At 50.9% G+C, this 22,112-nt stretch overlaps 2 protein-coding genes across 2 annotated transcripts in view; one reads left to right on the top strand and one right to left on the bottom strand.

Moving 5' to 3' along the window:
- Positions 1–22,112, bottom strand: part of LOC142466841 (uncharacterized) — a 755,003-nt gene that overhangs the window by 642,434 nt on the left and 90,457 nt on the right. The gene's annotated exons all lie outside the window — the stretch shown is intronic.
- Positions 14,844–21,667, top strand: LOC142466990 (acetyl-coenzyme A synthetase, cytoplasmic-like). Its single transcript, XM_075572626.1, has 3 exons — positions 14,844–15,781; positions 17,641–17,836; positions 21,481–21,667. The coding sequence occupies exons 1-3, from the start codon at positions 15,670–15,672 to the stop codon at positions 21,650–21,652; spliced, it is 480 nt and encodes a 159-aa protein (XP_075428741.1). The 5' UTR covers positions 14,844–15,669; the 3' UTR covers positions 21,653–21,667.

Genomic DNA, 22,112 nt, shown 5'->3' with positions numbered 1-22,112 from the left:
AAGGCTGCAACAGTGGGGCTCTTAACTGAGAGTCCCCTTGCTGCTCTGCCAGGGTAATGGGGAAATCTGGCTGGCTCACTTGCTGCCTTCCCTCCACGGTTCCCACTGGCCCACCCACCCCTCTCCCAGGCAATCCTACCCTAGAGCTGGGTGCTAACGGGGCTAGCCCCTCTCCCTGAAGCTGTGCCCCCATTACCGGAGGTGAGCTCAGAGTTGCTGGTGCAGATGCACCCACCTTAGCTTCTGGCCGGCAGGTAATCTGGGGGTGGTCTAACTTTGCCACTACCCCTGAAATCTGGGGGTGGTCTAACTTTGCCCCAACCCGATACCTCCGGCCCATAGCAAGGCTGCAACAGTGGGGCTCTTAACTGAGAGTCCCATTGCTGCTCCGCCAGGGTAATGGGGGAGTCTAGCTGCCCTACAAGCTGCCCTTTCTTCCCCTCCCCTGGTAGGGGTCACCCCTATAGTGAAACAACAGGGTACAGTCATAGGGAAACATAAGTCAGAGTCAGTCTGCGACTTGGTCTGGCTTACCTTGCTGGTCCCCGCAGAGACCGCTGCCTTCGTTGGTCCCAATTGCAGGGGGATTGGAGTGGCCGCCGCCGGCCCCATCTGAGCTGGGCAGCACCGGGCCGCTGCCGCAACAGCGCCCGGGTTGGGTACAGGTACAACAGTGCAGGACAAGGGTCCTAGGTCTTTGTGGAGGAACACAGCTCCATGCAAACTTGGTAAAATAACCCCCTCCCGCAAACCCTGTCCCTCCCCCCAAATAAAACTGCCGCCGGCAGGATGCCGGAGTGGCGGCTTCTTCTCCGCCGCCGCTGGTTCTCTGCCGGGATCAGGTGGATGGCCGCTGCTCTCCGCCGCTGTTGCTGATGCAGCCCGTCCAGGTTCTCCAGGAGACGTCCCGAGGAGGGTTGTCGCCCTGGCTGGGCGGGAGCCATCAGAGGATGCCGCTAACTGGGTCATCTTTTCCGCAGCTCGTGAGCGCTGGCCCTGAGGGGCTTCTTCGCCTGACCGTGCACAGTCAGGGCACTGGGCATTATTGTGGCCCATTTGTTGGCAGTACCGCAGCGGCTGCCGGTGCTTCTCCGCCACCGGTGGACTAACCCCAGCAAGGGGCCACGGAGTCCAGAGCGGAGTTGCCTGAGCGCCGGGCTCATTCCAGAGCTACTCCGCCGCCGGTGGACTAACCCCAGCAAGGGGCAACGGAGTCCAGAGCGGAGATGCTTGAGCGCCGGGCTCTGGGAGGGGATAAGCGGGTCGGTGTGGTACCGATGCAAGGAACTGGGTCCACTTCGCCGAGAACCACATCTTGCCCAACGCACACACCAGTGCTAGCTCTTTCAGGGAAAATGGACGGGCCACTGCAACGGCCGTTACCTCTCCTGGTGCAAGAGTGCCGTGGTTTCCAAGACCACCCGCTCCCTCCACAAGTCTCTGCCGTCACAGAGCTGGGTCCATTCCCTGCTCTCCGGGCGGTTTGATGGTTACAGCGGCTGCAGCTGTGGATCTTTGCTCAGCCTGCCGGGTTTCATGCTCACCGATTGCTGTCTCTCTCTCAGCCTTGCTGGCTGCTGGTCCCCGCGCCGACTTGATGCACTCCTCCGGTCTTAGTGCCCGGCTCCAGTCAGACGGATGGCCGGCACTTTGGTTCTGGAGGCAATGCTTCTCACAAGTAGGGGAACAGTGAGGAGGTGCCATATCTTGTGTTATATGGAACCGCCGCCATTGAAGTCTGAGAAAATCCACAAATCTTTACCTTCGTCCATACTCCGTCTGGTTGGTCTGAGGGGGCTGGGAATGGGCATGCATTAAAGCCGGAACCTTGGCTACATGCCACCCAAATCCCATCCCTCTGGGCATTCCAGAACCGGAGATATTGACTTACACATTTCAACATTTTACACGTAGTCATTTTTTCACCATGCGGCTTTTCCCCCATTAGAATCAATAGTAAAAGTCCCAAACTTTCAAGGGGGTCCATACTCCGTCGGGTTGGTCCAAGAGGGTCAAGGATGGTTCTGCAGTGATGCCGGAGCAGTGACTACAGATACCCCAAGCTTTGATCCTCTGGTCCCTCCGGAACCGGAGATATGGATTCCTAAATTACAGCATTTCACACTTAGTCATTTTTCGGAGCTGTTTCTGCCGCCGCCATTGAAGCCTATGGCGCGACCCGCTCTTCTCGGTTCGACCCTTATCGGGGGTCCAGGATACGGGGACCCGGTTGTGGTCGAGTGGGGGGAGGTCTAGGAACTAGGGACAGAAAGAATTTTATTTCTAGGGCCCCCAGAACAGTTTATTCCCACGCCACTTGTCGTTGAACTTGACTTGTAAGTGATCAAAGCTCTCCTATTGAGAATGTATCCGCTTTGCGGTTAAGCGGTTTGGACGGCAGCCAACTCGTTCCTCGAAAGCTCTTTCGAGAGTTTCTCCATTGAAGTCAATGAGCCCATAGACTTTCAATGGGAAACCGTCGCTCTCCCTCTCGGACGCCATCTGCTGGTCTTCTCAGGAACAGGACTCCACAGCAAGATTCACCATTAAAAAGCATTGAGCCCCAATGGCGGCCTATGGGAACCTGCAAAATGGTGCCTGAAAAGGCGGGAAAGTTACACAAAGGGCTATAATCACTATACCACTATTAACCCTTGTGCTCCCGGATGGATCCCAGTGTGTGTGTGATGCAGACACTGATTAACAATAAAACATGGGGAACAGTGGAATATACATTTTCAGGTTATGACAAGGGTTAAATCACACGTCTGGGCCTCAGCCCAGTTAACCCCTTGTCTCCCATGTGAGGTTAGAGGGTGGCCAATTGGGGTGTAACCCCTTTAATCCCGGGCCAAATCCTCTCCATCGTCACACCCCCGCTCCCCCAAAATACAATACCCCCGAACCCCAAAATACAATACTCACAAAATACAATACACACACACAAAATACAGCACACACCTACCTTTGGGGTGGTCTGAGGTCTCTGGTGCCCCGGCTCTCTCCCGCCGGTGCGCGCCGGATGTTGCAGAGAGGGAAGCCCGGCGTGGCAGAGGCCCTGCTTTGCAGAAAGGAGCCAGCAGAAGCTGGACAGAGCCGGGGCACCTGTGGGAGGCCTGGCCGGGCCCTAATTCCAGGACCGGTGGGCCAGACCGTGACACTTGTCCCGGCTCTCCCCCCCCCCTCCTTCTTGACGGCCCTGTCACCAATGAAGAAGAGACCTGTGAGGTTTGGAAAGCTTTGTACATGTGAAGAAGAGACCTGTGACGTTTGGATAGCTCTGTACATGTGAAGAAGAGACCTGTGAGGTTTGGAAAGCTCTGTACATGTGAAGAAGAGACCTGTCAGGTTTGGCAAGATCTGTACATGGGAATAAGAGACTTGTGAGGTTTGGAAAGCTCTGTAGAGAGCTATAATTACAAAGTTCAGCACAATACAGAGGGAATCCCGATCACTTAGGTGCCCGGCGCCACCGAACTGACATTCCCGGAGCAGCTTCCAGTTCTGTAGTAGATCGAGAGTATTCAGGTAGCTTTGGATGCACTTTGGGGCAAGGCAAGTCCAAATCTCCCACCCGACATACACGCAGATCGACTTTGTGTGTCTCTGGCACGTCCTCAGAGCCCCCCTCTTAGTTTATCTGCACGCCAGCCCAGGAGAGATCTCCGGGACTCAGATCGGCTGCTACTTTCCTAGGCTCCCGCCTCCCGGTCTCCATCGGATATCATGGAGCTCGGGGCAGTGACCAATCCCACCGTGGATGCTGGAAAGGCAGAAATCAGAGCTCAAGGACTCATCTGTGTTTGCCAATCCTGGCTGGGTGTGTATCTCCTGGGTGTGTATCTCCTCCTAAACTCCCCCCTACCTCCTCCTAAACTCCCCCCCCCTAAATTCCCTCCCCCCCACCTCCTCCTAAAGTCCCCCTCTAACCTCCTCCTAATGTCCCCCCTACTTTCTTCTACACTCTTCCGCCTACCTCCTCCTAAACTCCCCCCCACCTCCTCCAAAAGTCTGCCTATCTCCTCCTACACTCCTCCCTCCTCCTAAACTCTCCCCCTCTACTTCCTCCAACACTCTCCCTCTCTACTTCCTCCAACACTCTCCCCCTCTACTTCCTCCAACACTCTCCCCCTCTACCTCCTCCTACACTCTACCCCCCCCCCATCTCCTGCAAAACCCGTCCCCTACCTCCTCCTAAACTCCTCCCCCCCTACCTCCTCCTAGGGTCACCAGGTGGCTTCTCCAAAAATACTGGACATAATAGTGAAAGATGCAACGCGCTCGAGAAAAGTCGGTGGGGAGGTGTGTTATTTATAAAGGATCTGACTGTTACGTCATTTTTCCTAAATTTCTCTCCAAGTGTGCACCAATTTGCACCATTTCATATTCCAGAGAGGTAACACCTCACACATACATGTCCAGAGAGGTAACACCTCACACATACATGTCCAGAGAGGTAACACCTCACACATACATGTCCAGAGAGGTAACACCTCACACATACATGTCCAGAGAGGTAACACCTCACACATACATGTCCAGAGAGGTAACACCTCACACATACATGTCCAGAGAGGTAACACCTCACACATACATGTCCAGAGAGGTAACACCTCACACATACAAGTCCAGAGAGGTAACAGCTCACATATACATGTCCAGAGAGGTAACACCTGACACATACATGTCCAGATACAGTAGGTAACACCTGACACATATATGTCCAGAGAGGTAACACCTCACACATACATGTCCAGAGAGGTAACACCTCACACATACATGTCCAGAGAGGTAACACTTCACACATAGATGTCCAGAGAGGTAACACCTCACACATACATGTCCAGTATTACCATTATTGTTTTTACTGGACAGTGTGTCCAAATACGGGACATTCCGGTTCAATACCAGAAACCTGGTAACCCTACCTCCAGCTAAACTCCCCCACCTCCTCCTAAACTCCCCCCCCACCACAGCACCTCCTATACCCCCCCACAGCACCTCCTAAACACCCCCCACCAGCTCCTAAACGCCCCACCCTACCAGCTCCTAAACGCCCCACCCTACCAGTTCCTAAACGCCCCACCCTACCAGCTCCTAAACGCCCCACCCTAGCAGCTCCTAAACTCTCCCCTACCTCCACCTAAACTTCCCCCTCCGAATCTCCTCCACTTCCTCCTATACTCCCCCCTATCTCCTCCTAAACTCCCCCCTACCGCCTCCTAAACTTTCCCCACCTAATCTCCCCCCACCTACTCCAAAACTCCCCCCCACCTCCTCCAAAACTCCCCCCCACCTCCTCTTCCAAAACTCCCCCCCACCTCCTCCTAAACTCCCCCCTCCTAAACTCCCCCCCCACACCTCCTAATCTCCCCCCACCTCCTCGTAAACCCCCCCACCTCCTCCTAAACCCCCCACCTCCTCCTAAACTGCCCCCACCTCCTCCTCCTAAACTCCCCCCACCTCCTCCTCCAAAACTCCCCCCCCACCTCCTCCAAAACTCCCCCCCACCTCCTCCTAACCCCCCCGCCTCCTCTTCCAAAACTCCCCTCCACCTCCTCCAAAACTCCCCCCCACCTCCTCCTAAATTCCCCCCCTCCCATGTCCTCCTAAATCTGCCCCCCACCTCCTCCTAAATTCCCCCCCCACCTCCTCCTAAATTCCCCCCCCCCCCACCTCCTCCTAAATTCCCCCCCCCCCACCTCCTCCTAAATTCCCCCCCACCTCCTCCTAAATCCCCCCCCCCACACCTCCTCCAAACTCCCCCCTCCTCCTAAATCCCCCCTCCTCCTAAATCCCCCCCCCCACTGCCTCCTAAATCCCCCCCACCTCCTCCTAAATCGCCTCCCCACTCCTCATAAATCCCCCCCCACCTCCTCCTACATCCCCCCCAACCTCCTCCTAAATCCCCCCCCACCTCCTCCTAAATCCCCCCCACCTCCTAAATACCCCACCTCCTCCTAAATACCCCCCACCTCTTCCTAAATCCCCCCACCTCCTCCTAAATCCCCCCTCCTTCTAAATCCCCCCCCACCTCCTCCTAAATCCCCCCCACCCACCTCCTCCTAAATCCCCCCCACCTCCTCATAAATCCCCCCCCCCACCTCCTCCTAAATCCCCCCTCACCTCCTCCTAAATCCCCCCCCACCTCTTCCTAAATCCCCCCCCACCTCCTTCTAAATCCCCCCCACCTCCTCCTAAATCCACCCCCCCCACTCCTCCTAAATTCCCCCGGGGGCGGCGGCTGCTGCTGCTGGGGGGGGCTTAACTGAGACGTGTGAGTATTTGCTCCCCCCCGCTCCATTTTTGCCCCCCACAGCTCCATTTTTGCCCCCCCAGCTCCATTTTTGCCCCCCCAGCTCCATTTTTGCCCTCCCAGCTCCATTTTTGCCCCCCCAGCTCCATTTTTGCCCCCCCAGCTCCGTTTTTGCCTCCCCCCAGCTCTGTTTTTGCCCTCCCCAGCTGTTTTTCCCTCCCCCCAGCTCCGTTTTTGCCTCCCCCCCAGCTCCGTTCCCCCCAGCTTTGTTTTTACACCCCAGCTTCGTTTCCCCCCCCCCCCGACACACACAGTGACACACACAGTGACAGACACTGTCCCCCAAGCCCCCCAATACATATAAAATTTCCCCCAAGCGGCCAAGCCCCCAATACATATAAAATTTCCCACAATACATTGTGACGATGGGGAGGATTTGGCCCGGGGTTACACCCCAATTGGCCACCCTCTAACCTCACCAGGGAGACAAGGGGTTAACTGGGCTGAGGCCCAGAAATGTGATTTAACCCTTGTTATAACCTGAAAATGTGTATTCCCCTGTTCCCCCTGTTTTATTGTTATATCAGTGTCTGCATCACACACATACTAGGATTCATCAGAGAGCACAAGGGTTAATAATTCTTTAATGATTATAGCCCTTTGTGTAATTTTCCCGCCTTTTCAGGCACCATTTTGCAGGGTCCCATAGGCCGCCATTGGGGCTCCATGTGTTTCAATGGCGAATCTGGCTGTTTGGGTCCTGTTTCCTGTGAAGACCAGCAGATGGCGTCCGAGAGGAGGAGCGGCGGTTTCCCATTGTAAGTCAATGGGCCCATTGACTTCAATGGAGAATCCTCGAAGGAGCTTTCCAGGAACGAGTTGGCTGCCGTCCAAACCGCAAAACCGCAAAGCGGATACATTTTCAATAAGAGAGCTTTGATCACTTAGAAACAAAAAAACAAGGCGCACAACGCACATAGTGAAGTACAATAAAAATTTAAGTTTACTTATAAAAATATATATAATCTGCGTACATCAATAGAGTAATATATGAGCAGTTGGTAATTGGGTATACCACACCAGTACACAGCTCCAGAAGGCACTCCTCACTCGATTGTAGGGTGCAGGGGATCTCTCCTCATCTGATGTCAAGCTGGTAGTTGTGGAAGCCGTCTCCCTCTCACTCAAGACGGGGCAGGTCTCAATCTCTGCTGCCGGATAGTCCTGGAACATCGATCCTCATCAGCGTGTAGCAGCCTCCGCTCACATCCGCATCCAAGCACGTTAGTCACGTGTCGCTACTCCTCCATGGAGCGCCCGATAGTGACGTCACAGTCCGGTCGCACTCTTCTACGAACCGCCTGCAAGGGCTCACTCAGTGCGGTGTAGCGAAGGATACACGCGGCTTCTTCCTCTCTATGTGACAAAACACGTGATCCTCTCACCGACAAGAACCCTCATAGCGTCGCCGGGAATACCATAGAGAAAGAGAGGCGGAGATAGAGCGTCTTGAAAACCATAGAGAGGAAGAAGCCGCGTGTATCCTTCGCTACACCGCACTGAGTGAGCCCTTGCAGGCGGTTCGTAGAAGAGTGCGACCGGACTGTGACGTCACTATCGGGCGCTCCATGGAGGAGTAGCGACACGTGACTAACGTGCTTGGATGCGGATGTGAGCGGAGGCTGCTACACGCTGATGAGGATCGATGTTCCAGGACTATCCGGCAGCAGAGATTGAGACCTGCCCCGTCTTGAGTGAGAGGGAGACGGCTTCCACAACTACCAGCTTGACATCAGATGAGGAGAGATCCCCTGCACCCTACAATCAAGTGAGGAGTGCCTTCTGGAGCTGTGTACTGGTGTGGTATACCCAATTACCAACTGCTCATATATTACTCTATTGATGTACGCAGATTATATATATTTTTATAAGTAAACTTAAATTTTTATTGTACTTCACTATGTGCGTTGTGCGCCTTGTTTTTTTGTTTCTTCCATAGCTCTAGGGGTGTTGGGACACCCCCAAGAAGGGCTGCAGATGCACCATATGTGACTTTTCCACATTCAAGGTTGAATTTTTCTGATTATATTATCACTGTGCACTGCATATTGTTTATTGTGTTTCACTAATTATTAGCTGCGCACCAATCACTTATTTGTTCATCACCTTCACTTTGATCACTTAGCAGTCAAGTTCAACGACAAGTGGCGTGGGAATAAACAGTTCTAGAGCACCTAGAAATAAAATTCTTTTTGCCCCTAGTTCCTAGACCTCCCCCCACTCGACCACAACCGGGTCCCCGAATCCTGGACCCCCGATAAGGGTCGAACCGTGAAGAGCGGGTCGCGCCATAGGTTCCAATGGCGGCGGCACAAACAGCTCAAGAAAACGGCTAAGTGTCAAAAGCTGAAATTTGGGAATCCATAGCTCCGGTTCCGGAGGGTCCAGAGGATCAGGGTTTGGGGTACCTGTAGTCACTGCTCCGGCATCGCTGCAGAACCATCCTTGACCCTCTTGGACCAACCCGACGGAGTATGGACCCCCTTGAAGGTTCGGGACTTTTCCCATAGACTCCAATGGCGGCCAATCTCCATTGACCGGCTATGGCGGAAAACCCCCATTGACTTCAACGGCGGCGCAGCTGCATGGTAACCCTGGCTGTGCTCAAAGCTGTGACCATGCAGCAAGCTTAAGCCTATAGGGAACCATGTTAAAAATGGTTATTGAGGCAAAAAGTGACACTGTGTGCTCATTTGCATGTCATTTCCCAGAATCCCTTGCTGCAGTGGAAGTGCTGTATGCTGGGTGATAATGGGGAAAGGCGGGGTTGCAGACCTGCCTAAGACATGCAGATGAGCATACAGCTATATTTGCATATTTGCTTTCCTGTGGAGGGTTTTTGTCACTTTTTTTACTCACCATAACTTAACTCAGTATTATGGTTTGGCCTATCCCATAAGCCTCTCTTGCATTCCCAGTAAAATCAACCCCACACTGATGAGACCCATCAAGGTCGAAACAGCTGTCTGTGGGTGGTTTTCTGGGTATGCACCTTAACCCTGGCTGTGCTCAAAGCTGTGACCATGCAGCAAGCTTAAGCCTATAGGGAACCATGTTAAAAATGGTTATTGAGGCAAAAAGTGACACTGTGTGCTCATTTGCATGTCATTTCCCAGAATCCCTTGCTGCAGTGGAAGTGCTGTATGCTGGGTGATAATGGGGAAAGGCGGGGTTGCAGACCTGCCTAAGACATGCAGATGAGCATACAGCTATATTTGCATATATATATATATATATATATATATATATATTTTTTTTTATATATGCTTGTCACGAGAAAACAGCACATATATACAATAACCGGGGTAGATTGAACAAGACTAGGATATAGTAAACTGAATGAGTTTATTTCCTATGAGCAGAACAGACAATACATCAAGCAAATAACATTACAGAAATATTTACACTTACTGAGGTTGGACAAGGAGATATTCAGCCGAATAGCAGCTCCTTAGTTGTTATAGGTCACAACAAGCACGACAAAACGACAGCAACAAGCAACCAATGGTTTTTGAAGCAAAAAGTGGCACTGTGTGCTCATTTGCATGTCATTTCCCAGAATCCCTTGCTGCATTGGAAGTGCTGTGTGCTGTGTGATAATGGTGAAAGGCGGGGTTGCAGACCTGCCTAAGACATGCAGATGAGCATACAGTTGTATTTACATTTGCATATTTGCTTTGCTGTGGGGGTTTTTTGTCACTTTTTTTATTCACCATAACTTAACTCAGTATGGTAAACCCCATCCTTTAGCTTCTTTGCATACCCAGTTAACCAACCCCACACTGATGAGACCCATTAAGGTCGAAACAGCTTCCGCTGAGGGGACAAGCCATTATTTTTGTCACCGCCTGGCCTTGCACGGGGCCGGGCGTGCACTCGTGCACACCTTTTTGTGTTTGTATGTCTGAGCACCTCCTGCACTGCATCACACAGAGCACTGGAGCACTCGCACCATGGATTTTGTTTCGGTTTCGTGTTGGGTTATCGTCACCCGTCTCTCCGGAGAGCAAAGACTGAGTGCTGGCTAGTAGTCGCCATCCCTTTAGGGATGGAAGATTGCGGTGGGTTAGTAGGCGTCAGCTGAACACCCTAAAGACTTGGACCCTCCTGCTGCGCTTACTGCACGGGGAGGGAACGAGAAGGACGTCGGACTCTTCGGGGGAAGACGTCATGTAACAGCAGGACTCCCAGGCTTCGGCTGAAGAGGACTGTCTATGGCACGGACTGGCCTACTCTCCGGAGCGGACTTTGTCACAAGTTTTGAGCACCTGGTCTCACTGGACCATGAGCACGGATTCAGAGGTGGATCACTTTTTTTCACCGCCCGGGCTACAAAAAAAAGAAAAAAGCTGTGTAGCTGAGACTGTGTCCCCTTGGCCTTGAGTCATCGTCCCTTCGGGGACTAAAGACTCCTGCTGCTTTTGGGGGGGCACGCCATCTTGAGCTAAGAGGAGTGATCCTGAGTGAGCAGTTCTGAGCTAGCAGATGCGGAAGTGAGGGGCCGGCACCTTTGCCCTGGGACATCGCCTTTACTGGCTAAAGTCCCTTGCTGCTTTTGGGGTGCCGCACCTGAGCTTGGGAGAGCAGAGATGACGTCGCAAGCTGGAATGCGCAATTCCATTCGGTTCCTGATCGAGGAGACCGAGAGAAGTCGAGTGAACCTGCTGTGGATAGTGGAGAAGGTGCTGAAGCAATTGATCGGTCTGGACACTGAGAGGATCTTCTGCCTTCAGGATTTCCCTGCACAGGGGATTTATGACCTGACCTGTCATCAAGACGCGGATGTTTGGTGCACTTTTGAAAAGTGCAAGGAGAAGTCTGGTGACCCGATCTTACATGGCATCAAGGTAATTCCAAGATTTATGCTGGAAAAGAGACCACTTGTACTTCACATGTACAATCCGTACACAAGGAAAGAGGAGATTGTGACTTTTTTGAAACGGTATTGTGAAATGATCAGAGGAGGTGAAGAACTTAAAAAGCCGTGTGGCATGTTCAACGGGAAGAGACGTTTCTGGGTACGGTTCAGACGGGATCCATCATGTGCGGGAGGAGTGACACACCCACCGGCCATGTTCAATATCAGAGGAGACAGAGGATTTTTGTTTTACCCGGGACAGCCTCTATATTGCAGGCATTGCTACACTTATGGACATACAAAGGAGGGTTGCACGAAAACGGGAATTGTGTGCCGTAATTGTGGGAAAGAGGAACATACTGCAGCCAACTGTGGAGTCCCTAAGAGATGCCATCTATGCGGAGAGGAAGGACACTTGGCATGGCAATGCACAAAAAAGGACATATGCCCAGGCAGCAAAAGGGGGCATTGTGCTAGAAGAAGAGGAAGAGACAGTGGAGGGTCGGGGAATTTGTGAGATGGAGAGTTCCCAAGAGGGAGGGTTTGATCCTGCTATAACAGCAATGTATGAGGAGGATTTAAGAAGGGAACAAATGGTAGAGAGTGGCCCAATAGAGGGGGAGGTGGAAGTGGAAATAATGGACACGACCGGACCCAAGAAAGGGGCGCAAAACGTAGTTTACAAAGTGACAATGATGTTTGTACAGTTGAAGGGGAAGGGAAGAGTGAGCTACGGCAAGATAGGGTGATGAAGTCAAAGTTTTGTGCGCTGGATTTGTCCAGTATTGACGGGAGTGGGGAAGAGGAACAGACCGTGAGTAAAGGAAAAGAGGAAAAAAAGAAGTTAGATAGGGAAGCGCAAGAAACTGAGGAGAAGGCAGGCCCTGGTGGTGCGAGTGGAAAAGGTAAAGAGGAAAAGAGTAAGTGTAAAGGGGTTGTTGTTAGTGGAAACAAAAACGAGTCTTCGCAAGGGATAGAAACAAAGGAAGATAGGGATAGCCAGAGTAAAGTGGAGCCCAGAGAGAAGGGTGTAGAGGATAAAGTTGGAAAAGTATCAGGGAAAGTAACCCTAAAAGAGAAAATGGAACATTTTGAGGATGCAGTGGGAGATGTTCTGTTTTGGGTGGGTATTTTCCAGAAGCAGCATGGGGGGAGTAGTGAGGAACAGATAATAGAAAGATTAGAAAAAATGATGTACCAAAGAAAACAGCTGACAAAAGAGCAATATGAAGAATTAAAAAAGGAGCATGTACAGTGGGTTAAAATAAAAGAGGCTAGGGGAGAGGTGAGGGAGAAAGAGAGTAGTGAGAGTAATAGCTCGTCCTCGCAAAAAAGTCAGATAAGCGTGGAGGGAACTAAAATACTGAGAAGTGTAAGTGGAGTAAGTGGGATTGTGAGTGAAGAAAAGGCAGGCGAAAAGAGTGGGGGTGAAGGGGGAGAAGGAGAAAGTAAGGAGGAGTACCTGGCGAGGAGAAAGTTAGAAATTATGAAGAGTTTGGAAAGTGAGAAGAGGCAGCAGTATATAAAACGGCTGATAGAAAGATTAAATAGGAAGGCAGGTATCTCAGTAGCGTCAGATGCTACAAAAACGGATTTGTTGAGAGAAGATTTTCAAAAAGCAAACGTGTCTTTAGAGGAAGTAAGAAAATTAGTGAAAAGTTGTGATACGTGTCATATCAGTGGTTACTTAGAGAAGTTGCTGGGATAAAAGAAGTAAGTAGATGTATATGTTCTGGAGAAAGTACGAAAAGCCTAGTGTAGGACTTGGGAAGTAATCCATGTTTAGGTATTGTGGTGTTTTTTGTTTTTTTCTGGCAATGTAAGGAATGTATAGTGATGTTTTCTGTTTATTACTGGTTGTAATTAAGTGAATCGTTAATAAAACTTTAAAAAGAAAAAAAAAATAACAGCTGTCTGTGGGTGGTTTTCTGGGTATGCATCTTAACCCTGGCTGTGCTCAAAGCTGTGACCATGCAACAAGCTCAAGCCTATAGGGAACCATGTTAAAAATGGTTTTTGAAGCAAAAAGTGGCACTATGTGCTCATTTGCATGTCATTTCCCAGAATCCCTTGCTGCAGTGGAAGTGCTGTGTGCTGGGTGATAATGGGGAAAGGCGGGGTTGCAGACCTGCCTAAGACATACAGATGAGCATACAGTTGTATTTACATTTATATATATACTAGCTGATAAACCCGGCGTTGCCCGGGTGTGGAAGGGCAGGGGGCATGGAGTGGAAGGGCGGGGGGGGCATGGAAGGGCGGGGAGGGCAGAGGGCAGGGCGGGGCAGGGGGGCAAAGGGCAGGGAGGGGCGGCATTGGGAGGGAGGGCAGGGGGGGCAAAGAGCATTGGGAGGGAGGGCAGGGGGGGCAAAGGGCATTGGGAGGGAGGGCAGGGGGGGCAAAGGGCATTGGGAGGGAGGGCAGGGGGGGCAAAGGGCATTGGGAGGGAGGGCAGGGGGGCAAATGGCAGGGGGAGGGAGGGTAGGGGCAAAGGGCAGGGGGAGGGCAAAGGGCAGGGAAGCATTAAATAAGCCATTCCCCTGCGTGTACTCACCTTGCACACGGCCGCCCTCCTCCTCCACTTCGGGCTCCTCCGCGGCGAGGCTGAGACGCTCCGGTGAGGAGGGGCTGGGCCTCTCGCGGGGAGAGGCGGAGACAGCCGGAGGAGAGGCGGAGACAGCCGGAGGAGCGGCCTGTGTGTGGGGAGAGCCGCATGCTCTGTGTGTGTGTGGGGGGGGTGAGGGAGAGCGCCGGGTGAAGGGAGAGCCGGGTGCTCTGTGTGTGTGTGGGGGGGGGGGGTGAGGGAGAGCGCCGGGTGAGGGGAGAGCCGCGTGCTCTGTGTGTGTGGGGGGGGGGGGGTGAGGGAGAGCGCCGGGTGAGGGGAGAGCTGTGTGCTCTGTGTGTGTGAGGGGGGGGGGGGGTGAGGGAGAGCGCCGGGTGAGGGGAGAGCCGCGTGCGCTGTGTGTGTGTGTGGGGGGGGGGGGGGGTGAGGGAGAGCGCCGGGTGAGGGGAGAGCCGCGTGCTCTGTGTGTGTGTATGTGTGTGTGTTGTGTGTGTGTTGTGTGTGTGTTGTGTGTGTGTTGTGTGTGTGTTGTGTGTTTGGTGTGCCAATGAATGGTGTGCGGGGGCGGGCCAAGGGACCAATCTCATTGGCCTGGCCCAAGGTCCAATGAGATTGCCGCTAGGGACACAGGGAGACACATACAGACACGGACACATAGGACACTTTCAGAAATATATAGTATATATATATATATATATATATATATATATATATATATATATATATATATATATATATATATATATATATATATATATATATATATATATATATATATATATATATATATATATATATATATATATATATATATATATATATATATATATATATACATCAACACACTACAGTATTAATGATTAAAAAAAAGTTTTTTTCATTGATAAATTAAATTAATCCTCCCTCTCTCCCTCTCCCCCCTCTCCCCCTCTCCCCCTCTCCCCCTCTCCCCCTCTCCCCCTCTCCCCCTCTCCCCCTCTCCCCCTCTCCCCCTGTCTCCCCCTTGCCCTGCGCTCCTCCCAACACCAGGGGGCAGCCGCGGTGTCTGCCATGCGTCCCACAGCCATGTGCAAGGGGGATGTGATGTTCCAGGCCAGCCTACTGATTCCCGGGGCTTCTCACATTGGCTGTGTAGGGTCATGCTCTGTATGAGGCAGGAGGCCCCACCCCAGCCCAGCCTTCTCAGCCCGTCTCAGCACAGCAGCTCCTTCTCAGAGGGCACTGTCTGACCTGGGATCTGCAGGCTGCTTTTTGCACAGCCCCCTGTAGGATTTGGGGGGGTCTCAGCTCCCTCTGACCCTGTTGCATTTAATTCTCCCTAATACTTTATTTTTTATATTGTGTTTCTTATTTGCAGCTTTGGGCTGTGATCCCAAACAGAGTTTTATTTCTACTTTGTGTGTGTGGTGTGTGCGTGTGCGCGTGTGTGCAGGGTTTGGGGTGCATCCACATTTGTGGGTGGGGGCTGCAGGGTTTCAGCCCCATACGCTGGAGAGCTGAATTAAAACAAATAATAACACTTATTTTTTTGGGGGGGGGGGGCAGAATAAAAATCAGGTTTTTTTTCCCAACAGGATCTGAATGAGATTATCTATTATTTTGCCCGTTTTTTTAATCTGGATTTTTGTCGGATTTCTCAGCAGAGTTTCAATTGTGCATTATTTTGTGTCCCCCCCCCATTTATTTGCAAATTGGTGCTGGTTTTTCTCCCCTGATTTTAGTTGGGTTGTGAGTCTGTGTTGCTATTCCTTGTGTATGGCTGTTGTGTGACCCCAGTTACTAGCTGTGTGTCAGTGTGTAGCTGTCTGCAGATTGTGTGGTTGTGTGTCAATGCATCACTGTCCATAAATTGTGTTGTGGTTATTGTATAATTGTGTAGCTGGGGTTGTTGTGTGTTGGTGCACAGTTGTGTAGCTCCCCCTGTGTGTTGTGATGGCGGCTGCCCGTGTATTCCCGCCGCCCCCGCAGTTCTCCGTGTCTGCTCATGTCCCGTCTTTGCAGCGATACCGGGAGGTGTACGAGAGGTCGGTGCGGGAGCCAAGCGGTGAGTGGTCTTACCATACGGCGTGAGATATGCATGTGGCAGGCGTTGTTATTATTAGCTGTGTCCGGCGCGGCATCACGCTGTGGCGTTACTTGCGGCGTTGTTGGCACGGAGCCGCGAGAAATCATGCGATGGACCTTGCGGAAGCCGTAACGCGATATCGCATAACGGGGTGATAACGCCAGCTACATCTGTACTGGGGGCTGTTTTATATGGGAGAGTGGGGGGGCTGTCTTATGTGGGAGAGCGGGGGGTGATGTACTGGGGGGGCTGTTTTATATGGGAGAGTGGGGGAGCTGTCTTATATGTGGAGCAGGGGGGTTGATACTGGGGGGCTGTTGTATATGGGAGAGCGGGGGGGGGGAGTCTGATGTACTGGGGGGGGGCTGTCTTATGGGGGACATATCAGGGACGGGTCTGTTAATGAGATGTATGGGGCGGGGTCTCTGTGGGCGGGTCGGTATTATGGGATATACAGTATAAGAAAGGTTACGGGGTATATAAGATGGGGTCGGAGGTTACGGGGTATATAAGATGGGGTCGGAGGTTACGGGGTATATAAGATGGGGTCGGAGGTTACGGGGTATATAAGATGGGGTCGGAGGTTACGGGGTATATATGATGGGGTCGGAGGTTACGGGGTATATAAGATGGGGTCGGAGGTTACGGGTATATAAGATGGGGTCGGAGGTTACGGGGTATATAAGATGGGGTCGGAGGCTACGGGGTAGATAAGATGGGGTCGGAGGCTACGGGGTAGATAAGATGGGGTCGGAGGTTACGGGGTAGATAAGATGGGGTCGGAGGTTACGGGGTAGATAAGATGGGGTCGGAGGTTACGGGGTATATAAGATGGGGTCGGAGGTTACGGGGTATATAAGATGGGGTCGGAGGTTACGGGGTATATAAGATGGGGTCGGAGGTTACGGGGTATATAAGATGGGGTCGGAGGTTACGGGGTATATAAGATGGGGTCGGAGGTTACGGGGTATATAAGAGGAGGTTACGGGGTTATATAAGATGGGGTCGGAGGTTACGGGGTATATAAGATGGGGTCGGAGGTTACGGGGTATATAAGATGGGGTCGGAGGTTACGGGGTATATAAGCTGGGGTCGGAGGTTACGGGGTATATAAGATGGGGTCGGCGGCTACGGTGTATATAAGATGGGGTCGGCGGCTACGGTGTATATAAGATGGGGTCGGAGGTTACGGGGTGTATAAGATGGGGTCGGAGGTTACGGGGTGTATAAGATGGGGTCGGAGGTTACGGGGTATATAAGATGTGGTCGGCGGCTACGGGGTATATAAGATGGGGCCGGAGGTTACGGGGTATATAAGATGGGGTCGGAGGTTACGGGGTATATAAGATGGGGTCGGAGGTTACGGGGTATATAAGATGGGGTCGGAGGTTACGGGGTATATAAGATGGGGTCGGCGGTTACGGGGTATATAAGATACAAAAAAGTGAAGCAGTTACTTTCCGGGTTTGAACATGTCTGAGTGAGCCGGTTACTTGCCGGGGTCTGAGTGAGCCGGTTACTTGCCGGACTTGTTCGGGCGCCTGAGAGCGCGCTGCCATAACTAACCGGGAAATGGTTCCAAGTATTTGTTTATAGCCGGGTTACGCTACACTGCTCCGTTAACCTACTATTTAACCCATGGGCGGCCAACTCCAGTCCTCAAGGGCCACCACAGGTCAGGTTTTCAGAATATCCCTGCTTCAGCACAGGCGGCTCAATATACACACATTTATTTTTCTTGTTGAGATGGTATGTTTAATTTAGTCATTTTCTTATTGACTTGGTATGTGGCGTTTGGTGCTGGGTTTTATTTTATGTCTTGTTTTTTTGGAGAGCAGCATTCTGGGCAGAAATGGCGAAGGATTATTACTGGCGCGTTCCGCCCTCCGAGCCGATCCTGAGATATAACTTTGACATCACCAAAGGGGGGATTTTTGTGGAGTGGATGAAAGGCGCCGTCACCAACATCTGTTACAATGTCCTGGACAGGAACATCATCGACAAGAAACTGGGGGACAAGATTGCGTTTTACTGGTAAATATATTGTGTGAGTGTGTGGTGTATATACACACTGTTTTTTTTAATTTTTTTTATTTGTCCGGATACACACACACACAGAGTAACACTGATGCAAAGGTATACACGGATGTGAATACACCCACACACGTGTGTATATTCTGCTGATAGAATGGCTAATACTGCTGTGCTGTGTGGAAGATGTCCCCCCACCTCAATTCTAATGTAGCCAAACGTATTCAGTCCCAACTAGAAAAAGGTACAGGGCAAGGAAGAGATATGACAAACATCGGCGCCCCGCTCTTCCAATCCTTTTTGCGGATAAACGCACCAAAAACGTTCAAGACCTTTTATTTCTCTTATATACTTTGTGTGTCGGGGGGGTGGGGTTCGAATGGCCTCGGGACCGCTCTGTCGTCCTACATATAGATGCGCGTTAAACGCGATCCTGGTTCCGGTCATTTGGACTTACGCGGTGACTGACTCTTTGAATGTATGAGTCACCCCAGCAGGGGACCGTGGCTTAACTGGTAATGCCGCGTTTCAGCTCCGGGGACCCCCTGCTTCCCACCCATGTTAAAATAAAAGGTTGGGGGTAGAAATCGAACAGGGGAATCTGCTTCTTGTAATATAACTTTCTTACTACTTTCTGTCTTCTGAAAAATGATTGTTTTGCTTTTATCATGTCTCAAGCGTGATCAGAAAATCACATTTCCAGACAGCGCGGTGACGCAAACCTCCTGATTCAGTTACTGCAGGGTCCATAGTTATCCATCACTGTTACTTCAATTGTATTACACATTGCTCCATCACTGTTACTTCAATCGTATTACACAGTGCTCCATCACTGTTACTTCAATCGTATTACACAGTGCTCCATCACTGTTACTTCAATCGTATTACACAGTGCTCCATCACTGTTACTTCAATCGTATTACACAGTGCTCCATCACTGTTACTTCAATCGTATTACACATTGCTCCATCACTGTTACTTCAATCGTATTACACATTGCTCCATCACTGTTACTTCAATTGTACTGGCCCTAGGAGGGACTGATCCTTAACCATGTCACTGCCGTTAGTACACTTTGCCCCTAGGAGGGACTGATCCCTTAACCATGTCACTGCCGTTAGTACACTTTGCCCCTAGGAGGGACTGATCCCTTAACCACGTCACTGCCATTAGTAACTTTGCCCCTAGGAGGGACTGATCCCTTAAGCATGTCACTGCCATTAGTACACTTTGCCCTTAGGAGGGACTGAGCCCATAACCACGTCACTGACACTAGTACTCTGTAAAATATGTTATTTCTGTGTTGTTACAATAACACATTGTAGAACACAGAATGTGGATTTACCGGATAAGCACGAGTAAGTAGAAACATATAACTAGCCTGTTCTGGAATTAACGAGGCAGCAGGCTCATTATAAAATAAATACGTAATCAGTAATGTGTAGAGGTATATGCAGGTACAAAGGGCAAACAAATTATTACACGGATAATGAACAAAGGATGGCATTAGAAAGGACGATCAACCCTAAGAAGTTCTTTAAGTAACAAAAAAAAATGAAAATATAGGACCCTTTCAGTGTGAGATGGGCAGGCAGATTATTGGAGGTAAGGAAAAAGCAGAGGTATTAAACACATTCTTAGCCTCTGTGTTTACCAGGGAAGAATCAAGTTCAATAGTAGTGCTGCAGGAGGAAGCCACAACCTCCATATTAATGAACAATTGTTTAACTGAGGAAGAAGTTCATAAGCGACTTGAAAAACATTAAAGTAAATAAGGCGCCTGGCCCCGTTGGCATACATCCAAGAGTTCTCAAGGAGTTAAGCTCAGTAATAGCAAAACCATTATATTTAATATTCAAGGACTCCATTTCCACAGGCTCAGTACCACAAGATTGGCGTAAAGCAGATGTGGTGCCTATATTTAAAAAGGGAGCTAGATCTCACCCGGGGAATTACAGACCTGTAAGCCTGACTTCAATAGTGGGGAAACTACTTGAAGGTTAATAGGGGATAATATTCAGGAATACCTAATGGAAAACAAAATTATTAGTAATAGTCACCATGGATTTATGAAGGATAGATCATGCAAAACTAACCTTATTTGTTTCTTTGAGGAGGTAAGTAGGAATTTAGACCAGGGTAATGCAGTTGATGTGGTCTACTTAGATTTTGCAAAGGCTTTTGATACGGTTTCACACGAGGTTGGTGTACAAAATAAAGCAAATTGGACTCAGTAAAAATATATGCACCTGGATTGAAAACTGGTTGAAAGATAGACAATAGAGGGTTGTCATAAATGGAACTTTTTCAGGTTGGGCTAACGTTGTGAGTGGAGTACTCAAGGATCGGTACTGGACGCCTGCTTTTTAACTTGTTTAGTAATGACATTGAGGTTGGCATCGAGAGCAAAGTCTCCATCTTTGCTGATGATACTAAATTGTGTAAGGTAATAGAATCAGAGCAGGATGTAATTTCTCTCCAGAAGGACTTGGAGAGACTGGAAACTTGGGCAGGTAAAGGACAGATTATGTTTAATACAGATAAATGTACGGTTATGCATTTGGAAGCAAGAATAAACAGGCGACTTGCAAATTAAATGGTGATTAAATTAGGAGAATCCTTGATGGAGAAGGAGGGGGGGGGTGGGAGAAAGTCTGCGTGGGTATATGTGCCGTACCAACACACACACACGCGCGCACACACATTACTGATGCGTATTTATTTTATAATGATCCCTCTGCCTCGTTAATTCAAGGACAGGCTAGTTATATATTTCTACACACAGACCCCATCCTGACATTGCACACGTATGGAAGCCTACACAGCCCGGCACACGCCACACAAAGGTGCACCCACAGCCCGGCACACGCCACACAAAGGTGCACCCACAGCCCGGCACACGCCACACAAAGGTGCACCCACAGCCCGGCACACGCCACACAAAGGTGCACCCACAGCCCGGCACACGCCACACAAAGGTGCATCCACAGCCCGGCACATGCCACACAAAGGTGCACCCACAGCCCGGCACATGCCATACAAAGGTGCACCCACAGCTCGGCACACGCCATACAAAGGTGCACCCACAGCCCGGCACATGCCATACAAAGGTGCACCCACAGCTCGGCACACGCCATACAAAGGTGCACCCACAGCTCGGCACACGCCATACAAAGGTGCACCCACAGCCCGGCACATGCCATACAAAGGTGCACCCACAGCTCGGCGCACGCCATACAAAGGTGCACCCACAGCTCGGCACACGCCATACAAAGGTTGCACCCACAGCTCGGCGCACGCCATACAAAGGTGCACCTACAGCTCGGCGCACGCCATACAAAGGTGCACCCACAGCTCGGCACACGCCATACAAAGGTGCACCCACAGCTCGGCACACGCCATACAAAGGTGCACCCACAGCTCGGCACACGCCATACAAAGGTGCACACACAGACCGGCGCACATGTAGCCGGCACACACCATACAATGACGCCCACACCGCCCGGCGCGTGCTTATGTACGGTTTATAAGGCCATGCTAGTTTCGCACACAGTGTGTATGGCTGCCACGCCGTGGAGCGGTTGCTTGGCTGGTTTTTACTGTGTGTTGCTTGGTGAACTGTGGTAAATCAGACCTGTGTCCCGCAGGGAAGGGAATGAGCCTGGAGACTGTGCGACCATCACATACGGGGAACTCCTGCAGAAGGTCTGCCAATTCGCCAACGTTCTGCGCGAGCAAGGTAAGAACACGTGGTCTTATCTGTGTCAGTGCCACGGGGCAGGGATTGTTAAACCTGGCGCTGCCCTTCTTCAAATGTAACATAAAGTAACAATGGGATTTTTAAAGATGGTGGATATGTTCATTGAAGAAAGTCCACTTGTGCAGGTGTTTTGCATGAACTTTGCTCTGCAGGCGCTGGTGAATGATATGGGGAGCAGTTAGAGGAGGAGTTGTAGGAAGGGGTTAGGGGAGAGCAGTATGGGAGAGTTTATAGGGGCAGTTAGGGGAGCAGTATGGGAGAGTTTATAGGGGCAGTTAGGGGAGCAGTATGGGAGAGTTTATAGGGGCAGTTAGGGGAGCAGTATGGGAGAGTTTATAGGGGCAGTTAGTGGAGCAGTATGGGAGAGTTATAGGGGCAGTTAGGGGAGGAGTATGGGAGAGTTTATAGGGGCAGTTAGGGGAGCAGTATGGGAGAGTTTATAGGGGCAGTTAGGGTAGGAGTATGGGAGAGTTTATAGGGGCAGTTAGGGGAGGAGTATGGGAGAGTTTATAGGGGCAG

Source organism: Ascaphus truei, chromosome 15 (assembly GCF_040206685.1).
Source record: "Ascaphus truei isolate aAscTru1 chromosome 15, aAscTru1.hap1, whole genome shotgun sequence".
NCBI lineage: Eukaryota > Metazoa > Chordata > Amphibia > Anura > Ascaphidae > Ascaphus > Ascaphus truei.
Note: the sequence above shows the minus strand (reverse complement) of the source record. Positions and strands in the feature narration are given on the sequence as shown.

Excerpts from the sequence above, each read along its gene's own strand:
- LOC142466990 (XM_075572626.1), top strand. The coding sequence starts at position 15,670 with ATGGCGGCTGCCCGTGTATTCCCGCCGCCCCCGCAGTTCTCCGTGTCT. Across the intron at positions 15,782-17,640 it reads GTCGGTGCGGGAGCCAAGCG|CATTCTGGGCAGAAATGGCG; the intron begins GTGAGTGGTCTT and ends TTTGGAGAGCAG. Across the intron at positions 17,837-21,480 it reads GACAAGATTGCGTTTTACTG|GGAAGGGAATGAGCCTGGAG; the intron begins GTAAATATATTG and ends TGTGTCCCGCAG.